This window comes from Ptiloglossa arizonensis, chromosome 4, assembly GCF_051014685.1.
Source record: "Ptiloglossa arizonensis isolate GNS036 chromosome 4, iyPtiAriz1_principal, whole genome shotgun sequence".
Taxonomy (NCBI): Eukaryota; Metazoa; Arthropoda; class Insecta; order Hymenoptera; family Colletidae; genus Ptiloglossa; species Ptiloglossa arizonensis.
The window spans coordinates 10,323,676-10,346,647 of record NC_135051.1 but is presented as its reverse complement, the minus strand read 5'-3'; the positions used below and the strand labels follow the sequence as shown (position 1 = coordinate 10,346,647).

The window sequence follows — 22,972 nt, the reverse complement described above, 5'->3', positions numbered from 1 at the left end:
TCTTCGCGGAAAGTACGACCGATTGTCGGTTGGGTTGGACATCGATCGAAATCGTTTACATCGATTCCCTATGAAAAAAACAAACGTCGGCAATTCTTAAGATCAAGCCTACGAACGAAACTTCCCCGATAGGGGAAAAAACCCATTTTTTTAGTGTTTTGGCCACTGAATATCTTTCGGAATACAGTCTAACCGCTCGACTGACAATTAAATGAGCAAATTTCGAAAGAATAATCGATTCGCGAACCTGCGGCAATTCCACGAGAACGATAATCGAGACATTCCGAATGGCTGTGCCAAGTTCGATCAGCGCTTCGATAAATATCGATTCAATATGGCCGCCCTACGCTGCGAGAAGGCAGCAACGTTCGATCGAAAGATTTCTTCTCCGAGAAATCGATTTCCCGGGCTACAAGGCCAATGGCATTAATTAAGAAAAAGGGCAAGAAGAAAGAGAAACGACTATTTTCGTTTCGACCGATTCGCGGAATCGCTTTCGCGTTCGATCGACCCTCGCTCTGTAACACATTTCAATCTCGGCCAAATAGAGTTCGCGAAAACGAAAACATTCGAGTAATGTCGTCCCAAAGAGAACAACACGATCGAACGTGTCCGGGACTTCTATTCCCGGAACACCTGCGTCCAAACATTGTCGAACGAATGCCCTATATTCCGATGTTCGGGGGGCGGAGGGGGGGGGGGGGCGGGGAAAAACGCGCGATCGAAACGTCGCGAAAGCTATGGTGGTCGCGTCTAGGTCGATCTGTTTCTCGCGATATCGAAGCTTCGCGGACGTCGTCGAGCATCGGTAAAGATAGAATCGCGTTCGTTTCCTACCAGTGGACAGATTCGTCGAAAATTCGCTTTATGTCACTTTACTGAACGCCTATCTGGCATTGAATCAAAAAAGACTCACCGAGAGACGATGCTCTTTGGTAGCGCGTCCGTAATCGTTGGTCGCTGGTTTCGTTCGCTGCTACTCGAATTCGTCCGAGCTTTCCGTCCCTCGAAGAAAGAACGGCGGAGAATCGCACTGTTAGATGGACACGACAGTTTCCCCGCGAGTACGAAACACACGACGAAGACGACGGGCGTACAATACGGACGTATACGAGGCACGTAATCGTGTGTACAGGCACGGTAAACGAAACGCGTATCCGTGCCCGTGCGCGCCGAGTTTCAGACTGAGGGTTGTTTCGGCGCGGCACTACCGTGCTGCCATCTCTCGACCGACCGGCTCACCAGACCACCGAATCACCGACCCACCGACCTCACCGTTCTACCAACTATTGTTTCGCAAAGCTATTGGCTCGATTTATCATTTTTAAAGATCACCTCGAGACGCGCTTCTTTGCCCGCCGAGTTCGTTATACGATCTATCTCGCGTTGTAAAAGAAAAACTAAAAACGAAAGAAAGAAAAATACAATCACCGTCGAAATTGGGTACTACACGACGCGAAACTATTATAACGAGGATAGGTATTACGGTAAGAGAAAATCGTAATCACCCTTCTGGATGGGTATTACAGCAAGAGAAAATGTAATTACCATCCTGGATGGGTATTACAGTATGAGAAAATGTGATTACCATCCTGGATGGGTATTACAGAACAAAGAAAAATTATCGACTCGAGCCGAGTACCACGCAATAATATCGAAGCAAACGTGTTACGATCACCGTACGGGATAAGTATCACGATGTACAAAAATTATTGTAGAACGTAAAAAGAATTGTCTAAAAACTAATTGGATTATTTCTACTAAAAAAATGTCGAATCTAGAAATTATTTTCCCGTAGGATTTCCGTAGGATTCGATCTATTGCCCCCGTTTAGAAAGAAGATACGTCCCAAGGACCTTGAAATTCCTCCGCGAGAGAACGACGACGTAGAATTTTCGGAATAACAAATATTTTCTTGGCGTGAAAATTACACCGATAAGATTATAAAGATAATTGTCACGTCTACCCCGTTCTTACCCGCTATTTTACGAAACAAGTAGCGCGTTTACATTGCACGTAATCTCGCGATAACGACATCATAGGTACGCGAAACGGTAATCGTGCAGTTTGCACGAAATACTTGGATAATTACGTTAGAACCGCTACTATTTATGTTTTTTCGATAACTCGGAAACATAAATTGCGCAATCGCCGCGCAAACTTCACTTTCGGTCGGGAAAAACGAAAGCTTTCGCTTAAAAGAACAGTCCGGTCCAACAGTATGGTCGCGTTTTCCTACCGCGGGATCATTTTTTTCTTTCTAGGATGTGAGTACCGATACGAATAAAAACGTTCGAAAAACATCATCTTACCAACATTTCGAACATTCTCAGTGAGAACGAGCGGCTTGGAACTCCCCTCGGTGGACAGAATCGTCGATGGGGCACCTATCAGCATTGCGGATGTCCCGTACATGGCAAGTATATTCTAATTAAGCGAGTCCAATTCCCCGCGAGATCTGTAATTTTTAACCAGCACCCGTAAATCATGAGGCGATAACGATAGAAACTCGACAGCCAGGTAACGGAACAATTATCCGTAATAGCTATCGTACATGGTAAACGGCGATCATGCGTGCGGTGCCGCTATCATCGCCGAGAAATGGGGATTAACCGCTGCTCACTGTGTCGTTCCGTGAGTAACGATATTCTAATGGTTTTCGCCCGTTGATCGTATCTTAATGTTCAATTGGATGTTTACAGTTTCGTCGATAATCCCTGGGACTCGATAAGCGTACGCAGCGGCTCCGATAGACACGATTCTGGCGGGATCGTTCACAACGTGACGTTGCTCTCCTACCATGAGAAGTACAACGACGAGGACAATGATTACGATGTGGCGGTTATCAAGGTAGATCCACCGTTTCGTTTCGACAACGTTACGCAACCCGTCAAGTTACCTGAGAACTCTAGCCTCATCGATACCAGTTGGGGTCTGGTCGCCGGTTGGGGCTACTTCATCGTAAGAGATCGTTTCGTCGAGACTTCGAGGCTGGTTGAATCATTGGTAAACTTTTCAGGACTTCGATCCAATACTGTCCGAGTATCTTCAATACGTTATCGTTCCGAAAGTAAGTAGAGAGGAGTGCACGAGAGATTACGAAGACAGGTACAACGTTACGAAGCATCAAGTTTGTTATGGATTCCAGGAAGGAGGGAAGGACGCCTGCAAAGTAAAATTCACACTTGTACAATTTTGGTAGAATATATTTAAAATATTTTTCTTTTTTTCTTTTTATCGACTGTGTTGTTTACGTTGACAGGGCGACTCGGGCGGGCCGTTAGTTAACAATTTCACCGTGATCGGTATAACCTCGTGGGGCTCCGATTGCGGTGAACCTCGCTCACCTGGTGTCTACACCGATGTTGTAAGCCTGGTAACCTGGATTGAGAATAAAATCAGCTCCGAACCATAATTCCCGTTTCTTTTATTAAACCAACGATCTCTCCCGGTCGAGCTCGGTCCAGGAGTTCTCGATCGTTGAACATCATCGACACGATTGAAAACATTGTTCTTGCGAAATTATCGATCCGTGTTATTAATCGTGACAAAATTCGGTACGACCAATTCGACGGTTTCCGCGACTTTGTCGTACAAGAATTTCGCCCTCTTGTAGCTAACAAAATTTATTTTCCTCTGGCTCGACCACGCCTCGTAGCCGAGTCTGTACAACTTCGGCAAACGATCGAAACCCCCGGCATCTGCCAACGAATCATTGTATTCCCATTGTTTGTCCATCAACCTGTGCGCGTGTCTTATCTTGACCGTTTTCAACTTCGAGTCTTCCAACATGACCGCTCTTGGGGGCAAGGTTGTCCTCTTCTCCAGCAGAGCAACGAAATAACGCACCTGAAATATTTATGTACGATTTTGAAAAATCGTCCGCGGACAGTTCTACACGATCGAAGAAATAAAAATGATAAGCATTACTTGACAATCGAACATTGGAAACGGCAGAACAATGGTGGGCACTCCTACGATACACATAGTGGGATGATCGATGTTGATCAAATGTTTGTATAAGGGAGTCACGTAATTGTTATCCACGTGTATGCCGCAGTTTTCGTCCAGAAACGGAAAGCTGTATCGATACCCGGTGCAAAATATGAACGCATCCGCGGTGACGGAGGTTCGATCCTTTAAAAGAATTTCATTCCCGTCGATCCTTTCCACACCCATCACCTGGATCACGTTCCTTGGTAAAATGCCGCCCAATCTACGAACGATTCAAAATTCAACATTCATTCTTTTTACACAATTTTCATTTTAAGCCCGCAAATGTTTACCTTTCGTTGTTGTGACTCAAATAGACCCGCGGTACGTGATCGGCCAAATCGATTCCAATGTCGATTCCGGAGGAGGATGCTCCTAAAATGAAGACAGTCTTTCCGGAAAATTGTTCCGGTTTTCTGTACGAACGACTGTGCATTATCGTTCCCGGGTAAGTCTCGATGCCAGCTATCGTCGGTAGGTAAGGATCGAAGTAATGCCTAAATTGTACAAACAAAGAAACAAAATTGAATATCACGGCATACATTGTTGTAGCGTTATTCGTTCACGCACCCGTTGCAAACCATTAGAGCGTTGTAAGCGAGCTCCTGCTCTCCCTTCGTTTTCATATTCTGTATCCTAACGATCCATTTCTCTTCGTTTTCGGACGAGGTCTCCAACCGAACTGCTTTCACCCTCGTGTTAAACTGCAATATTACACTCGATAAGAGAGAAATATCACGATATATAACGATATATGTGTATCGTTTACCTGTATATGCTTCCGCAAATCGAAATGCTCCGCATAATTTTCCAAATAATTTCGTACTTCTTCGTGGGACACGCAACAAGGTTCTACGACGTCCATTTCCGGATAATCGGGGAAATTCATGATCTTCGCCGGTAAATTGGTTCTGCGACGAAAATACAACGTGCGGTTTGTCATTGTACAATTATAATATCGCGATTAGTGCGTGAAATCAAACCTCAGATTCCGATACATGCTCGTGTGAATCGGTAAACCGTTTTCGTCGAGTCCAGTTCCCTCTTTATACAACCATATGCCGCCGATATCGTTCGTTTGCTCGTACAAGTTCACTTCGAAGTTCAAATTTTCCGCCAAGTGCCTCGCTGCGCACAAGCCTGCAGCGCCAGCTCCGATCACGCACACCCTTCTTTTCGTTGTTCGATCAGCCATCTGTATGTTCGCGCGTAACCTATGAGCCAAGCGTCGGTTACAATCCCCCAACAGGATATTTCCACAAAAGATAATGACTTTTCAGATCGCCTAATGTTTAATTATCTTATCGTACAATTAGTCGCATATAATTGTAAAACGAAGAACTCGCGCGAAGCATCATGTAACGACGTCGTTCTATGAAAATAAAACCGAACTTCGTAAAGTGTTTATGGATTTATTCATAAAACGACAAACACATAAAGGTGTTGCTCGATTGTGACAGAATATTGAGCATATTTCAAGATATATATGTATATATGTATACATATATTTACACGAGCAAGCCTGTCAGAGTGGCTTATATAATAATACGAATTTGCACGGAAAAATATGTCCCACTACTCTCGATGTAAATTACAAAGTTTTCTATCCGAACGAATTTTTTGTACATTTCGATCGTAACCTACGTGCGATACATGGATTTTCACAAATCGTAATTACTTTAAAAAACGAAAAATCGAGAAACCGCCCGTACGCATCTTCGTTAACCAACGTTTAAACGTTAATTTTATACAGAACCAAGAACACGAACTAACTTTCTTGAATATCTTTCATATTGTATTGTCCACTTACTCGGTACTTTAAATTTAAACAACGATCTCCCAAGTCACCTCAACGAGACTATGCTCTCTGTTTATTTCTCCAGCCATTTTATATCTTTAGGCAAAGATAAACGGGGAATTTTTGAGAAAAATGGCACACATACCAGAACGGAAATAATAAAAAACCACAAGCTCGTTGTTATCGCCGTGAGATCATCATAATTTAACTGTTGTTCATGTATGCGGTTCGACGAGCAACGTTTTCCGATAAGTTTTTTACGATATACGATCACGCAGATAATTAATAATTATTTTACAAATAAACTATTCCAGCCAGTAGAAGTAAAATATATATTGTGTTATTTCTTAATAACATTACCATGTAAATAATAGTAACATTAGTCTTACGGTCTATATTAATGATCGTGATGTATCCAATTATACCTAGTACTGAGCAATTAATTATAAAGAGTCTATGTTACAGCGGCATGTATCTCTATATATAGTTCTCAGTTGACGTGTCATACCAGTCAAATGAGTTACCATGTGTAAAAAATTATCTCTATTTTTTGCTCGGCAACATTCGTACAGCAGAACTACAAAAACGTAAATACTAATCGCGAGTTTCGCATCACGCGCAAAATACATGGAATTAATTTTAAACAACTTCGCAACCTACTTCTACCGCAAAGTACTTCCATTCGTCATTGTTAATTCTACTCAGCTGGTCTTAAATACGCGGTATAACTCGCGGATGATATATCTGTCAAAAAAGAAAAAAAAAAAAAAACAGAAGTAATCGAAAATGTAGAACCATTTTGTACGAATTTCGTTTAACGACAAAGCAGGCGTTAAAAATGCGGGAAGCGCGTGCCTTTAGAATTGTTTTCTCTTTCTTTTTGTTTCGACAAAGCCCGTGCAAGTATCTTACACTTTCGGTTTGTTTTTTCTTTTTCCAGAATAATCACCACACCTCTCAAGTTGTATCGCGTATTTCGAGCCGCCCGACACGGTCAATATCTCCAAAACTTAATCGATTTGGTTTTTCATGGAGCAGGAGTGGCAAAAATTCATGTGTGTTCATTGTTTTTTCGGGTGAGCTTTCTTACCGGACTAGAAAACGTCACTCTCGCATGCGTTTCATGGAAAAAGTAACACGATCACGGACAATAATTTGCGGTTCGGATAAACATTTCATTTCCGACGATGTAAAAATTATGTACAAAACAATCTTCTCACTTCCTCGACGCCAGGCACGCGTGGATACCTAAATATCTATTAAGCATTACCATTGACTACTGTATTACCTCTAAAGTTCCAATTCGATTTTGTTACCAACTTACGAGTCATTTCGTAGTAACCACGCGTACCCATTCGATTGGTAAGTATCTCTATTTTTTGTTTTTATTTCTTTTTTTTTTTTTTTTTTTTTTTTTTTTATTTTATTTTATTTTATTTTTTTTTGCAAAAACAGGAATTCGTCGAATTCGAATCGTAAAAACGATCGTCCTGCGTCTTCGAAAATTGATCGTCGATAAACACCTTAACGTTTAACCCATAATATAAATATACCTATGTAAAATAAACTCGATCTAAAGACGAACAAGTACACTGTTGCGCAAAATCGATCGAACACGCGTAAAGGTACAAAAAGGAAAATGCTTCGAGAAACCATTAAAGTAAATTTGTTTTTGCTTTTCTTCGCGCGAGGGAGATACTTTTACGTTACATCGGTAGACGCATTCAATCCGTTTACTCTGTAATTTTCTTTTAAACGAAAAATCTGGAATGGAATTATTTTCGAATCGAAATAAATATTACAAATAACTGACAAGTATTCCCTAGAATCACCTTAGATTAAACGCTTCGTTTGGACCAATGCATTAAAAGGCCGGTCTATCGTGTTTCAATAGAAAGACTGTTTCACCAAACTTCTTGATTTCCTAATGCCACACTATCGACGATATATCAAATTATAAAACTCGACGAAAACAAATATCACCAGTAAACATTTAATCGCAACGAATAGATCAACAATAATCTCATCTCCCGATTCTCTCCTTTTTTACTCGTTCTCAGTCTATTGATCCTCCATATACATATTTTATATATAAATCTATATAAGTATGCGCCTACGCGTCGAGATACGATTTACTGTTAAACATTGTATAGCGGCAAAAAAAAAGAATGAAGTTCGTGCAATGGGTACAAATAGCAAAAAAAAAAAAAAAGGAAGAAGTGTATCTTATGCTTAAATACTGTAGGTACAATAATTTTATGAACGTCCAAAGAAATATTCGGCAAAACAAAAGACAAAGTAAAAGAAATATCTCCTAACGTTGACTACTCGAACGAATCGTCATAATTAATTCGATGCACCGATTCGTCGACAAGTTTCTTTCTTTCAGGTTTATATATTACATTGCTCCACGCTCTAATCATCGTAATATAAATACTTTCGATCGTGTACAACGCACTTCGATCGACTCACTAAAAAGAACTGCGAGGAAATTTATTGCGAAAATTTGACGAAAGCGGGACCTTCTTTCTTTTTTCCATTTTCTTCCTCATTTTCTTTTTTTCTTTTTTTCTCATCTTTCGCAGTATTTCGCGCGTATAATGCACACGTGATCAATACTTATAAATTATGTTTCGTTAAGTCTACATGAAATTCCTTAGAAGTTTGAACGTTCGAATTCTCAGTGTCGCTGCCCGTAACTAGATCCAGCGATACTCGCGCGCAATTTACAATCGGTACCAATCCAGGTTCTCTATTTCTTTCTTTACACATTTTAGCCCTGGATTTTCACACGTGATCCCGCTCAAATTGAAATTCGATGTAACCGTCCAGGCAACGAGTAGAAAAAAAAGAAATTCTAAAATTTCCAATACGATGATCCGGGCACGATCGACAAGCGAATTCGATGAAGGGCAAGTATTACAGCTGGTTTAAATTGTACCGCGCCCCATACACCTCTGTTACAATTTCAAAATCTTAACGTTTCAAGAATATACGTATGTATACATATATGTATGTATATATGCTTTGGCAAATGTCCTCTTTTCTCGTTTGTCGAGTACAACGGTACTCGTGTCTTACGTTAATTGTACATACACGTATCTCGATACCGCGAACGACTCGAGCGAAAATTGAATGAAAAATGTGTATAACGTCAAATTTCTCTTGAGTTTCTCGTAAACGACGCGAAACTGTACTGTCTTTCGTCGATACGTCACGCACTGCGAAAACAATAATTGTCTCAACGGAACGGATGATACGTTCTTTTTCACAAGAGACCGAGCGAATAAACTGTTCTCAAGGAATGCTCGTAGCGCATAACGTCGCTCTCATACCAAGCACTAGAATATTCAAAATATATCGAACGATTCGTCCTGGTTTTTTTGTTTTTGTTTTGTATATATATGTACAAATCTCCTAACATCCAAACGGTAATATAGGCACGCCACCCAAGACGGATAAACGTGAGAAAACGATCAAAAATATAAAAGTCAATATACAAATGGTAAGAGAAAAGGAAAAGAAAACAGAAGATGTGTGTGGAAGGGAGAGAGAGAGAGAGAGAGAGAGAGAGAGAGAGAGAGAGAGAGAGAGAGAGAGAGAGAGAGAGAGAGAGAGAGAGAGAGAACGGAAAGAAATATTTTATACAAATAGACTTTTTTACATCTACGGACTCGCATTGGCCACGCGTGCTCGTTTCGAATGTGGATTAAAAAGAGATTCTCTCTACAATGTCATCGAAACTACGTAGCCACGTAATAAGCAACCATACATTGTATACATTATTTGGCGTAAACCTTTGATTCGTAGTGTTGAACGTGTTATTTACTAAAAAATATATCCGTTTATCTTGATAGAACAATCTATCGTTGAAAATTTAGCATTTTTTCCCTTCTCTTCTTTACAAAAGCTGTACGACTCGTTAAGAAGCCTAAATACGGAAATGAGTCTGTTACACGGGCTGGTCCAGATTCGTAAGGCGCACCCGCGCAACACAGTGCGTCACCCTCGAGGATCGCGCACAATTACGAACTATGAAATTTTTCATTCGCCTCGAAACCGGCACGGAACTCCGCGAAAGCCTATACGGGCACTCGATGGAGTAGCAGCTATAAGCACAGTAGAATTACTATCGAAACGACCGAAAATATACTTTTTCCACGTGTGCATTACGTTACGTAAAAAATCGTTAGGCATCCTAGAAACACGTTAGGACACCACCGCACGCGTGCTCCTCGATGGAACAGTAAATTTTCCTTCGAATTGACGATAATTCCTCTCTAGTGGTTCGACGTATGCGTATGTATAAGACGTAGAAAAAAGAATTGTTCTTTTCACCGTTTAGAATTGTGTACACAAAACACGCGTACGTTTCTGCGAAGACTCGAGGACAACCGAGTTCTCGGGGAACGATGATCGGGCGGATTATGTGGATTGTACCGGGGGCGTGGCGGGCGGAGTGGTGGATCTTTCTACAATGTACCTTTCCGACGGAATCGTAAGAAATTAATTACAATTCGTATTGCAACGACTCACCCATCGACGTACAAAAGATACCGTCTTGCAAAGAGCGCCACGACAATTTACTCGAGGACCCTAGAGGACCCGGGACGAGTAAGAATCTTTTTTTCGAGGAAGTCGAAACTATAATACTTCCTCGTCGCTATTTTAAGCTCTTGTGTACCGTTGCGATCGCGTTTAACGTACAACTACGCAGCGCGTCTCGATTGGACGCAGGTGTCGATCTGTGCGTTTGGCAATAACTCGTTCGAAGCTCGACTTCCTCTTGGGTTCTTGTTTTCTCGACGATCGTAGAAGCTCGTTTGTCCGCTGCAACGTTCGCGAATCGCTGCGTGCTGCTGGAAGTTGAAACCTTCCTGATCCGAAACTCTTCGTGACTCGGAAAGATCCAATTTGGTGCTCGACGAGTTTACACGTTAACCCTCGCTCACAGAGGAGAGCGAACTGCGCGTCGAACCGGCCGTATGATGCGTCAAATCGGGAAGATCTGCTGGCAAGCACAATGGCATCGCGCTCGGTCCGTAGATCGCCTCCTGTTCCTCTAGCTGTAGAGCGAACTGCTCTTCCAGTCTCTGTAAAACAAAACCATGAGTATTTAGAAAAGTTTGCGCTAGAACATTGATTCGAAGAGAGCGTTTTCAACGTTTTTTTCCTTTCTGAGAAATTTAAATCGAATTAGATTTCGAATTTAATCGAAAAGAATAGAATCTTTAAAAAGGAAGCAACCGCTTATTGGTATCTACGCGGTGAGCTGTTCAAGTGGAAACGATGAAACGTCTTGCAAACGATTGTAGTTATCGCGAAAAATAGAGGGGGGCCAAACTAGGTGCGGTAAATAATTTTTTCTTCGGATTCTCAGAGTAGAACGATACGATTATTTAGCGGGAGAGATGTTCGTCTCGTTGATTGTTCGCTCCGCTTAATCTCCGCCTCTGTATTGAACAATTTTTGTAACGTTTCTTTCAGTAACTAGTAATCCTTCTTGAGACATTCCACCGTTTCCAGTTCAATGGATCGCGTTTTACGCGGTATGCATTATTTACTGTATTGGCGTCAACAGATCTTTTTTTCAACTGACCTTGTTTATTACCTAGTAGACCCATTCAAATATCCACTCGTGGAATCTCTTTTTTCGACATTTCGTCGGTTAGGTTCTTACGGGGGGTATATGTAACGTAAAAGGAAGCAATAGTAATCGAACGTACACACTTGGAAACACTTATTATACGAGAAACCCTGATGCGTAAGCGTTTTAACCCCGTACATAATTATTTTACTACTTTCGATAAAAGTATATAACAACACATATATAGCCCACAATTGCCACCGATTTGTTATAAACCCAATAGTTTCACCTCGACCACTGAAGCAGCCATTTGAGTAACGCGACGCTTACGTGTTATCGATAATACGATCAACAAATAAGTATCGAAAGAAACACGGAGTACCATTTGTTCATTTGTTGTTTGGCGACAAGCAACTCGATATACCGTTATTCGCTAACATCTTTATCCATAAAAATCTATCATCTTTGTACAATATTCCTTGCGGACGAGTTGATCGATACCGACACATTTGCTCGCCGAAATTAACTAGCGAGCAAATGACCCGTTGCTCCTGGGGTCGTTCAAAGGGACGCATACGCGAACTTGTCGGATCTTTGCCCCACCCCACCCCACCCCGACCAATCGATTGGCTTGGCAAAATGTACAATGTTACCAAAGGACTGTAATTATGCGATTACTGTACATGTTATTCGATTTCCGTGTGAACCCAAATGGTATACAACGCCTATGCCTTCTGGACTTGGTTACGAAAAATACGTGTATTATATATATATATCTGTTTAACGCATATATGCGCGCGCGCGCGCGCGCGCGTGTGTGTGTGTGTGTGTATACGGTTGTGTAACGTACGTATTTAGAGACATCGTAAATAATCGAAGCAACTGTGAGTAAAGCGAGTATGTTACGCTTCAATGCTTAAAACACAATACAACGGGAGAAGCTTCGAAGAAACGAACGGATCGATCAAAGTTTTAGTTTGGAAATTAATTTCCAAATGAAAGTTGGAATTGTTCAATTTTGTAGTTTGATTGTTTCGAACGAACAGCTTCGTTTCGAAGCTTCTCCGAACGGACAAGGGAGACGAATCACACGATTCGTAGGCACACGAACACGGATCGAAGGAGCAACTATCTACGAGGTGAGGAGGATGACGACGATGGCGCCAAGTCCGGTTTGGAATGACTTCGTGAAAGCATGCCGTTCACGGAGCTGGTCTCCGAACCGCCGACTCTTAGCGACACTCTTGGAATGGTGAACGGAGAAGGGGATACAGGGGTAGAGCGTGGTAAACGCGGTGACTTCTTCCAGCTTTCGAAACTAAAGATGTTAGAATAGTCTAGAGAAGAGAGACCGCTAAGACCCGAGGGCAAATGGTCTCGGTAGCGAGCTTCCAACGCTTCCATTTCAACCGTCAGCTCAGCTTCTAACTTCTATAACAAGTACATTAAGAAAGACTTATTTCAGTATAGCTGGTTGGTGTAAAACCGTTTCCCTTATAATTTAAGGAAACGATCGAGCTACGATAGATTTCGTATCTCTTACTCTGCTCTGATGAATCGGGCGTCGCGCGCAACGTTCCATTTTCCAAGATACCCGTATAGAGAGCGAGTCGCGAGAAACGGGAGCCCCGAAGAAAACTACTAAACAAAATTTGTTTTTTTTTTCCTTTTTCAACGGAATCGTGAAAAGTACGACGACGTACTTTTTGCGGATCGGGGACTCTCTCTTCGTCGATAATCGTGGACATCCGCTTGGAGAGGGGGAAATTTTCGAATACCTGCAAACAACGTAGTAGATACCTCGTGGTCCCGTTTCTCGTAATTCGCCTTTAAGCGAACACGCTTACGAAACGACCTGGTAAATTCCTCTCACGAAACGATCAACGATGGAGATATACTTGACCAACAAGAAAGATAAACGATCGTCGCTGAATTTACGGAAAGCAAAGCCGAGCGAGGAAACGCGTCCGTTACCTGCTTCCTGGGTTTCAATTGGGCTTTCCACTCGCGGAGCTCTCTACTGTACGCCTCTTCCAATTCCTTGAGCTTCAACGTTTCGTGCTCCATCAGCATCTTCCTCTTCTCGTTCTGCAGCTGCTCCAATTCCTTGATGGTGGCGTCGCTCTGGGCTCTTACCTCCTCCAGTTGCCGCGAGTGCTTCAACTCGAATCGTTGCTGCTCCGCTCTGTACCGTTTCTTCTCGTTCTCCTGAAACTTCTTCAGCTTCTCCCTCTCGGCGTCGGGATCCGGTGCGATCACCGACGACATCGAGATCCTCATCGACTCGCGGAACATCATCTCGCGCGCCTTCATCTCGTTGCGAATCCGTTTCGGTAGATTTCTACGTTCCACCGTCTGTCGCTTCACCAATTCCTCCTCCTTTCTTTGATTCATCCGCTTCATCTGTTCGAGCTCTTTCTCGTGACGAATGAGCATCTGATGCCTCTGAAGAAAGAAGATGTCCTTTAGCTGTTTCTTCAACAGTTGTTGCTTCTCGTGGATGTGACGTTCCTCTTGTTCCCAGATAGCCGCTTCGCGTCGCCTCATCAGCTGTTGCTTCTGCTGCAAGAACTGCCGTTCCATCAGGGCGATCTTCTCCCGATGGCTGTCGGAGAGCCTACCCAAGGACATCTCGTGACTCTCGTTTAGCTTGTCCAAAAATTGCTTCTCCTTCTCGTCGTGCACCGCCTCCAGTTTCTCTTTGCTTATCTTGAACGCGCTCTTCCTCTTGTCCTTCGGCATCAGATCCACCTCCTGTTTCAACAACCTCAATTCTTGCTTCAGACCCTCGCGAAATTGCTTCAGATCCCTTTCCTGCTCGCTGCGAATCTTCTTTGACGCCAGCCGAAGATCGGCCTCCTGTTGGGCCTCCGCGCGTTCGATCTGCTGCCTCTGCTGCCGGGCGAGACTCTCCAGATCGGTCTCCGTGTTTCGTTCCAAAAGCTGACGTTCCTGTTCGAAACGTTTCTCCTGTTGGTCCTTGTTGAACTGCGCTTTCTGCGACAAATCCTGAAACTGCTTTTGCTCCATTTTCTGCAGCATCTTCAACTCCCTGAGCTCTTGCTTTCGGAAAATTTGATCATCGTACACCTTCCCGTTCTCGTCGTCGCCGTAGATCACCTTCGATGTCGTCGTGGTCACCACAACGCCATCTATCTCGAACTTTCTCGTTCGTTTCCTCGTCTTTTTCTTCAGATTCATCATCTGTATGTCCTCTTTCGTCCTCTTGTAATCGGGTTTCCGTCGCAACACCACCTCTTCCTCTACTTCCGTCGACTGACCACCCCCCTGACCAATATGATTCTCTTTGTTCGATTCCCTGCTGTCCTGACTTATCGTCGTGGAAATGGATTCAACGTCGGAGCGATCTATACTCTTACTCGGCGTATGCGACCTTGTCGATCCGGACTCGCTCTGAGACCTGGATCCCTCGAAGCTGTCCGGTGATACTCTCTTCTCCTTGTAACCCTTACCAGAGTCCTTCTGTTTCGTCGTTTTTGTTACTTTCTCCTCGATATGACTCATGGAAGACTTGTCGTTCTTTATCAAACCGTTCATCTTCTTGGAGTTTCTATCCACATCGTCGACGTCCACGGGCTCGATAGTCGTTCCAGCGACTATCATTTTGGTAATTTCGTCCCCGCTGTCGCTCCTTGTGCTCGATCTTTCGACCAAGCTCGTATCACTGTGCGCAGAGGAGGTTCGTACGGCGTCGTGTTTGTTAAGTACCGATGAATCTTTCACCTGTTCTTTGTCGTCCCCAACAGTGACGACAGAAACGTGACTAGTATCCTGTAATTCGTCTATAATTGGACTCACGATGAGAACCTCGGATTCGTCCAATTTCTTGCCGATTCTCTTCGAAACGTCGGTCAGAATGATGGGTTGCTCCTGAGGTGTGTATTCCAAACTGTCCAGACTAGGGAATCCATCGTCGTCGGTCGAGTTCTCGTTGATTTGCGTCTTGTTTAATTCGTTCGCAACGATAACGACTTCCGACGTCGGTGACGGACGACATGATAAAGGTGCCGGCGATACAGCGTCGACTAATACCGGAGGATGCGTCGTTACGACTGTTACTTGGCTTACGTTACTTGCAAGACTGTTCGATAAATCTGGACAATCGGCTGTGATCCGGACGGTTGATGTATTCGAACGTACTTCTTGATCGGATTTACCTAGAAATTTTTAAATAGTTAAATATTCGAAACGATAAGCAATTTAACGGAGACCCGTACCAGTAAAACGTTCGCTTTAAAAATAGTTACACCGAACAACAAACGTTGGTTCCTGTTATTCTCACTTTTCCTATATTATACATTATTTACACCTTTATTTTGCCCGATTAGTTTCAATTGTTTTCTTACCGGTAATGACAACTACGTTATCACCGCTACCTCTTCTAGAAGTACTTCTACTTCTAATGGGCGTCGATGTAATCACAGATACGTTCACCGATGAGCCTTTCTTTTCACTGTTCAACGCATCGTTCGCGACAATCTCGTGATTGTGTTCTTTGTGTAGCCACTTCTTCCTCTCTCGTTTACCATCAAATTCGTCCGAAAAGTTCTCCAACGAATCGTATCTAGAAGATCCTTCGCTATGGCTTTTAATAACAGATTCCGCTTTACAAGTTCCATAATCCGTTTTAATATTTTCGGTAGAACAAGCCTTAATGATATTTTTCTCGGATGGGATTGCAGTTGGTATTTCTCGGTGTGTTAATGTCTCCAAAGAAGAAACGTTCATTCGCATTTCCGAGTCCATTGAAAATCGTTTTTCTAAAACCGCGTTTAGCTTTTCCTCTACCGATCTTCGTTTCTCTTGCAAACTCTTATAATTCTCCTCCGCTGAAGGCTGTCTTTTAAATTGTATATCGACTGATATTTTCTTTTCGATTCTGAAATCAAACGTATTTCGCACATTAATAATATTTGCCATAGAATGTTACAAATAGAAATGTTTTCAAAAGACTAACGCAATTAAATACGCACCCGATTTTTTCTTCCAAAGATGACTGTTTATTATACATCGGTTTTGCCCAGTCTTCCGATGATTCTGGTTTAACGGGTGCCGATTTCCTCTTTTCTTCCGAAGTTAATTGCGCTCTCCTAGGCGGACTTACTTTATTATCCACTGATTTTTGTCTAATATTAACTTTCTTTGTAATATCTGAATTACTTTTCTCCCTTTCGTTACCGTCTGTTATTTTCTCGGAACTGCCCAACACGTTTTGCTTCTCGCAAACCGCATCTACATATATTTCTTCCCTTTCTACCATTTCTTGATTTTTCAACAATTGGTTTTTATCGCGTTGTTTTTCATCGGTAAGCTTGCATTGGTCTAACATCTCGACGGAACTTTGCTTATCAACGATCTTCAAATTATTTTCTTTATCTTCATTTTTACTATCTTGACGCATAAGCGGTGGAGGAGGTGCAGGACCTTTTTCTCGAGATATTCTACGTTCATTTGTTTCACTTGTACTAGGGGGTTTAGGTGCCTGGAAAATAAGTTTATATATTGTTGATATTCGTATGAAAATATCAGCAAGTAATTTAAAATAAGTACTTGTTTCTTCTCAACAGAAACAGGTATATTTTCTTTAGACTCTGCTTTACGTAATTTCTTGTTCCTGTCCTCCTTTTCACCGTCTCTATTGATCTCTCGTTTGTGGCTCTCTTCTTTTTTCGCAGACACAGGTGATGCAACAAGATTTTCTTTTTCGGAAACTAAAAATATATTGATTTATTTACCAATTACTTTTCAATTGTACTATTATACCTTATGATAAGGGTAGAACTTACTCTTAACATCAGCGTCACTGCGCATAGATGCAGAGTCATCTCCGAGTTGATCCAGCTCCAGAGGAAGCTGAGATGTGCGTTGCTCCTGAAATATTTACTCATATTGTATTTATATAATTTTATAATTGGTATATGTTATTAATTCCTTCTTTATAATTATAATTGTATATATTATATAAAATATATTCTCTATTCAGTGACACGTGAAATTTCAAAGAGATTAGATTAATGTAAATTAAAAAAGAATTACACATTATGAACGCGAAGCTCTATAGGCTGAAAATAAAATTAACGCTCGAAATATGTATGTGTGAAACGATATAATGTAACATAGTTGTTATAACTATGGGATGTGAACGTAAACAAGATACATTGAAAATAGCTTATGCATTGCAGTCAGAAAAGAAAAGAAATAGCGTGGAATTATAATGATATATACAAAAATATAAATTAAAATTAAATTAGACAGCACTTATTGCATAAGCTACTGACCTGACAAACGCAGGGATGATGGGGCTGGCGAGGCCCAGGAGAGCCGCATGCACAGCCAAATTATCCAAATTACAACATATTTATTAGGATTATCGTTAGATTTAGTGTAAAAAAGGAAAATAAGGCATATACTGTAGTATTTTCAAGATCCCGGTCCCGAATGATTATACGCAATGCATATTGAATGCAAAAATCACCTCAACTACTCATTACTATTACATAAAAATAATTTTAACGTACTAATTTTGCAAATTAAGAATAAAGCGTGAATTAACATTAAATTTCACATGCACGAATTTCCTCGAGATTTTATCCACATTTATCATGCATAAATGTACAAAGTGTAATTTTATGGTTCTTGATATTCAAACGACTTATGAGAACACGTACAGAACTATTTCGTCTTAGGTATCACCAATATTCCGAATGCAAACGAATCTTTTCCAATATTTAATTGTTTAGAAACACTAGTAAATTTTTACGTAGCTATTTATGTTTCACGCAAAAGCAGCTTACCAATACGCTGATATTGTTCTCTGTGTTTTTTCGCCTTTTTGGCCTTCTATCAAAATGAAAGCGTGTAACAACATATATACATGTTAATTCTGTCCATAAAGCTTCTGTACATTGCTGTTAATTAAAAGATTTCTATATGCTATTACAGTGATATACTAACTTGCATACGAAGAAATAAATATTGCATTAATATCTTTGTTTTTTCACAATTTATGTATCTTTCCTAAATAATTATATGTACTCGTATTTTAATCTATTATTTTATTAAGGCAATTTTCTTATTATTGGACGGAATTAAAGGGTAACAGATAATGATCGCCAGAACTAGTTGATAAATAAAATCTACCTCTGCTTCTTCATCGACCAATTCTTCTTCGACAACATCGGCTTTGTACTCCAGTAACAAATCCCTAATCGGTTTTGAATCTAAATTCCGATTTAAGAATGGATGCTTTAACAATTCATCGGCTGTTGGTCGTGATGTCGGATCCTTTATAAGGGCTTTTGCAATAAAATCGTTAAAATCTTTGCTCCATTTTCCAGGCTGATCAAGTTTTGGTGGATCGCTTTTTTGTATTTTAAGAAGTACTCTCATTGGTGACATTTCATGGTTTGGTGGTTCCATTTGTGCAAACTCTATTAGAGTAATACCAAGTGACCAGATATCTACCTATTATAGAATAAAAAATGACAATCGTGATATATGCAACCATAAAGATCAATCTACTATTTATTTAGCATGTAAGATTTGTAGTTTCAGAATATATTACTGACTTTAAAATCATAAGGATTATCTCTGAATGTTTCGCATAATACTACTTCTGGAGCCATCCAATATGGTGTACCAATAAATGTATCGTGTTTCTGTAAAGTATGTTTATTTTTTGCAGATACTCCAAAATCAGCTGTGAATTCAGAAATTCGTTAACATTCTCTAAATTTATAAAGCATAGAAAAGATATATATACTGAAAAATAAAAGCTACCTAATTTCACTCCTCCAGCCATTGTTAATAAAACATTTCCAGCCTTTAAATCCCTGTGAATGACTTTAGATTTGTGTAAAAATGCAAGACCCTTGGTCATGTGTTCACATATGTAGGCTATTTGTGGCTCTGTTAAAGCTTTCTCTAATTCAACCATTATGGAATCAACAGCACCACCATCACAGTATTCTATTAACATCTGTAGATTCATTAAAATCAGTCAATAAATATTGATGATCTTTGGAAATTTTATATAATTCTAAAACCATACCCATAGCTTGCCCTCGATGAAATATGCTTCATGTAATTCAACAACATTTGGATGTTTACACTCTGATAAAATATCTATTTCGATCATGAAATCGCTAAGATCATCTTCTCCTTCCAATGCACACATTTTTGCAGCAGCCAGCTGATTTGTTTGCTTATGCTGTGCCTGAAGTATACAAAACTTGTTTAATAGGCAATTCCTTCATAATTATTCTTATGAGCTTACTCGCAACTTTACCTTATAAACTTTACCAAATGCTCCATCTCCAAGTTCACCCACCATTTCCCAAAATTCTTCTGGGTTACAATCCATTTTAATATTATTATATAATTTCTTTTTTTTTGCATCGTTACCACCAAAGTGGAATGCTTTCTTTAAATTCGACAAGAATGACATTTTTGTAATACTTATTTAATACATTCGCATGTATAAAAGCTGTATTTCTCTTACATTATGTCATAGAATTCAATATTATTTACCATTAACAACAAATATTTATTTCAATACTGCACTTAAACATAAATCTTACACAGTACTCAAATAATTCATTGTTATATAAACATCTATAAGATGCATAAAATCATCTTTCTGTTTTAAATATAATTCTGCATGCTTTTAAGTATTTCTGTATATTTTCTACGATAATAGAAAATATTTTGAAAAAGTGTTTTTATTTAAATCCCTGCTTGATACCAGGGAATTATACCAAATCTCTCCCGCATCTTGATAACATATAATCAATGTTCATTAATCAACAGGTATATTATTTGAACTGATAGAAATACATACAATAAGAATGAAACCCATTATTAATAATCTTCTGTTTTTACTTGCAACAGCCTCAAAACTGAAACCCAAAAGAAAAGTAATGAAAGTTATAGCAAAGATATTAACAACAATTTAATATTTAAAAATATTGTATTAAATAAATAACAATCGATACTCTTAGATTAAATATGTAAAAATAAAAAAATTCTTGGACATACATTTAACATATCTGCTTTTTAAGTAAAAGGAAGACTGAATTAATGAAAGTGTTATTGAAATCAAGATTAAAAAACAAAATTAAAACATTATTTTTTTCAAAGAATGTTATATTTGTATTAAAAAGAAGCAATGTAGTATTAACTGCTTTCTTTCAGTATAGTGTCTGTAATACTATACAAATTCCATTGATAGAGAAAACTGGGACATAGCTAACAGAACAACATTCCAACAAGAGAGACCTCTAGTTTTATATATTGTAGCTAAATTTCATTACAAATACATTGCAAAATAAATTCTGTTATAAACTCTATTTTAATATATATATTTTTGTCTTTTAACAAAATATAAAAAAGAAACAATTTTATAGTGTACATTACATTTAATGTACATTGCATTTAATCTGTACAATAATTGTTTAAAAAAGTTTACTAAAGTTATAGATAATGTGCTTACAAAAAAAATGTTAGATAGCAACAAGATAGATATAATAAAGATGACATTGAAAAATAAATCATCAATACATAAGTAAATTACATAATAACAATTAAATGTGCAAATAATTAATACCTAAATTGTATTTTCTATTACTCAATGCATATGTACACTAAATTTAATATGCAACCTTTAAATTGCAAATATCAACTATATTGTACCATTTTCTCTAGTCATTTCCAAATATATATTAATAATCTTACAATTTTGAAACAATCACATTATATTAGCTGTAAAGTTCATATTGCATAAGTCTTCAATAGATTTTGTTGTTACGCTAATTTGAGATTACACTAAACTATGTCAAACAATTAGCACTATTTTAAAATTACCCAATTATTTCCAAAAAAATGTCAAATTAATTGAAATTGTATTTCATTCGTTCTCTCGATAAAAAGTACGACGATCTATGATTAATTAAATAAAACATCGAAAAATTCGGCTAAGAAGAAAACGCAAGAACAAAACTCCATTTAAAATGCCAAAACTTGACGGTCACGAGATTGACACAATTTTGACAAGAAATCTTCAGCCCTATCTGTCCGCCATCGTTTTGTAAATACACTTTCCCCGTCTTCCGTGACTCGAAAATGGATCGTGGATAAAATCCATAAAAATGAAATTGACTAAGAAATATCTAAAGGTTTGGAAAAGAAAACCGTAATAAAAAGGACGATTCGTAAACACGTTTTGAATGCATCGATGAAATTTTCACGAAGTCATCTAAGCAGTTCATGGTCTGCCAAAGCCGATACGTGTTTCTTTTGACTCAAGATGTGATAAATCGTGAAGGAACGTTTTAATTTCGATAACGCAAAACAATCTTACACACGCGTCGCTGAATCATCGTTGAAACACGAAACTTGTGTGATTTTTTCTCCGAAAGATATGATTGTTGAAAAAAAAAATCTGTAGACACATCCTTTGCTCACCTTCTCTTTTAATAATCTACCGTTGACGAAACGGGCACACTTCGTCTCGGTATCTAACAAACGACGATCCACTAAAAACTTCGTTTTACATGATCTCACAAACTATACGTATCCTTGAAAAATCCACCGACACCATTCGAAAATATTCAAAGAAACGCGAAAAAAGTATCGTGAAATCAGTAAACTAGACGGACCCGTACGTACACGGCCATTTTCAGTAGCACACGCACATCACACATCGTACCGTACCACGCCTGGAAGTGACGTAACCAATCGGCAAGTGTGCCTGTATTCTACAAGAGGCTCTCTAACTTACAAATGCATCTTAAATGCATTTAAAAAAAAAAAATCGCCTCTCGATATGTCCTACAAAGTATGTAGGCTCATGGTAACGCGATTATATAAATTATCGATTGTTGCTTAGATATTCGCTATGGTTATTCGACGCAAAATAAAATTAAATCGTAAAGTAAATATAAATTCGAAAATTTAATGCGACTAATTGAATTTTTTTTTGCATATTAACTGGGCGCAGGTCACTGGTTTTATATATTAAAACAAAATTCAAAATGTTATTTTCTCTCGTGTGCATCTATTATTAAGTTACGGAATTGATTCCACAACGTGTCGTTACCGCTGCAGAAGCCTTTTAAATGTATGTAGAATACAATTTGATTAAATACTACCGTAAAACAAAACTATGTTTCGCAATAGCGTAGAAATTTCTTAAACCTATTTGTTACTCTCTGTTCGTCATTTTACAATAAAAAGAATACACGCCTACAATAAATGATATTTTAATTATTTACGTTGAGCAAACTTTGTAATAAAAACTATGTTCAATCAAAGGACGGCTAGTTAGTTATCTGTAGATAATAATCACTACTAAGTAATAAAATCAAACAATAAGGAAGTTGCATATATATGAAACAAACAAAATTTTGCATTCCATTGACATAAAATACCAGATACTTCAATAAATTCGAAATCCTCGTTTTTATTTGAGATAACTAACTGTATGCGTTAAGAAAGGCTCGAAAATTTTTTAAATATTTGTTTTTGAGAAGAAACTAAATTTTAGAAGAAAACTAACATTATAATATGAATAATTG

General features: G+C 39.2%; 4 protein-coding genes across 33 annotated transcripts in view; 1 reads left to right on the top strand and 3 right to left on the bottom strand.

Moving 5' to 3' along the window:
* Phcl-1 (pH-sensitive chloride channel 1) overlaps positions 1–1,351 on the bottom strand; it is a 77,785-nt gene extending 76,434 nt beyond the window's left edge. For 18 of the 26 annotated variants that reach the window (XR_012991803.1, XR_012991804.1, XM_076309699.1 and 15 more), the window contains exon 1: positions 917–1,351. The gene's annotated coding sequence lies outside the window, so the exon portion shown is untranslated. The remainder of the gene's footprint in view (positions 1–916) is intronic. The other 8 variants (XM_076309710.1, XM_076309720.1, XM_076309721.1 and 5 more) reach the window with 6 other exon arrangements.
* A 758-nt stretch (positions 1,352–2,109) lies between these two features.
* LOC143145908 (trypsin-7) lies at positions 2,110–3,439 on the top strand. 3 transcript variants are annotated; one of them, XM_076309736.1, is made up of 6 exons: positions 2,110–2,267; positions 2,334–2,416; positions 2,546–2,634; positions 2,703–2,961; positions 3,020–3,172; positions 3,263–3,438. In XM_076309736.1, exons 1-6 carry the CDS (start codon positions 2,222–2,224, stop codon positions 3,413–3,415), a joined length of 783 nt encoding a protein of 260 aa, XP_076165851.1. In that variant the 5' UTR covers positions 2,110–2,221; the 3' UTR covers positions 3,416–3,438. The 3 variants fall into 3 exon arrangements, with proteins under 3 accessions (XP_076165851.1, XP_076165852.1, XP_076165853.1); XM_076309737.1 differs by lacking the exon at positions 2,110–2,267 and having other exon boundaries at positions 2,521–2,634; positions 3,263–3,439; XM_076309738.1 differs by lacking the exon at positions 2,110–2,267 and having other exon boundaries at positions 2,342–2,416; positions 2,517–2,634; positions 3,263–3,439.
* Positions 3,186–10,474, bottom strand: LOC143145905 (uncharacterized). Of its 2 annotated transcripts, none has more exons than XM_076309726.1 (7): positions 5,804–10,474; positions 4,977–5,207; positions 4,763–4,904; positions 4,564–4,697; positions 4,287–4,490; positions 3,931–4,216; positions 3,186–3,849 (listed from the first exon to the last, which is right to left on the bottom strand). In XM_076309726.1, the coding sequence occupies exons 2-7, from the start codon at positions 5,186–5,188 to the stop codon at positions 3,523–3,525; spliced, it is 1,305 nt and encodes a 434-aa protein (XP_076165841.1). In that variant the 5' UTR covers positions 5,189–5,207; positions 5,804–10,474; the 3' UTR covers positions 3,186–3,522. The 2 variants fall into 2 exon arrangements, with proteins under 2 accessions (XP_076165841.1, XP_076165842.1); XM_076309727.1 differs by having other exon boundaries at positions 10,328–10,474.
* A 107-nt stretch (positions 10,475–10,581) lies between these two features.
* Slik (Sterile20-like kinase) lies at positions 10,582–22,197 on the bottom strand. Of its 2 annotated transcripts, none has more exons than XM_076309693.1 (12): positions 21,861–22,193; positions 19,687–20,296; positions 19,450–19,614; positions 19,179–19,377; positions 18,968–19,098; positions 18,540–18,863; positions 17,186–17,270; positions 16,950–17,110; positions 16,373–16,881; positions 15,746–16,278; positions 13,353–15,556; positions 10,582–10,884 (listed from the first exon to the last, which is right to left on the bottom strand). In XM_076309693.1, exons 2-12 carry the CDS (start codon positions 19,843–19,845, stop codon positions 10,729–10,731), a joined length of 4,626 nt encoding a protein of 1,541 aa, XP_076165808.1. In that variant the 5' UTR covers positions 19,846–20,296; positions 21,861–22,193; the 3' UTR covers positions 10,582–10,728. The 2 variants fall into 2 exon arrangements, with proteins under 2 accessions (XP_076165808.1, XP_076165807.1); XM_076309692.1 differs by lacking the exon at positions 10,582–10,884 and adding an exon at positions 12,018–12,809 and having other exon boundaries at positions 21,861–22,197.
* Positions 22,198–22,972: the final 775 nt, after the last annotated feature.

What these genes read in the sequence shown, in the direction of transcription:
- LOC143145908 (XM_076309736.1), top strand. Translation starts at nt 2,222, where the DNA reads ATGGTCGCGTTTTCCTACCGCGGGATCATTTTTTTCTTTCTAGGAT. An exon ending in CATTTTTTTCTTTCTAGGAT is followed by an intron (nt 2,268 to 2,333) that starts GTGAGTACCGAT and finishes GAACATTCTCAG; the next exon opens with TGAGAACGAGCGGCTTGGAA. An exon ending in GAGGGAAGGACGCCTGCAAA is followed by an intron (nt 3,173 to 3,262) that starts GTAAAATTCACA and finishes TTACGTTGACAG; the next exon opens with GGCGACTCGGGCGGGCCGTT.
- Slik (XM_076309692.1), bottom strand. Translation starts at nt 19,845, where the DNA reads ATGTCATTCTTGTCGAATTTAAAGAAAGCATTCCACTTTGGTGGTAAC. An exon ending in TGGTCGATGAAGAAGCAGAG is followed by an intron (nt 17,271 to 18,539) that starts GTAGATTTTATT and finishes TAAATATTTCAG; the next exon opens with GAGCAACGCACATCTCAGCT. An exon ending in AATTGAAACCCAGGAAGCAG is followed by an intron (nt 12,810 to 13,352) that starts GTAACGGACGCG and finishes TACTTGTTATAG; the next exon opens with AAGTTAGAAGCTGAGCTGAC.
- LOC143145905 (XM_076309726.1), bottom strand. Translation starts at nt 5,188, where the DNA reads ATGGCTGATCGAACAACGAAAAGAAGGGTGTGCGTGATCGGAGCTGGC. An exon ending in ATTTGCGGAAGCATATACAG is followed by an intron (nt 4,698 to 4,762) that starts GTAAACGATACA and finishes GTAATATTGCAG; the next exon opens with TTTAACACGAGGGTGAAAGC. An exon ending in TTCCAATGTTCGATTGTCAA is followed by an intron (nt 3,850 to 3,930) that starts GTAATGCTTATC and finishes TAAATATTTCAG; the next exon opens with GTGCGTTATTTCGTTGCTCT.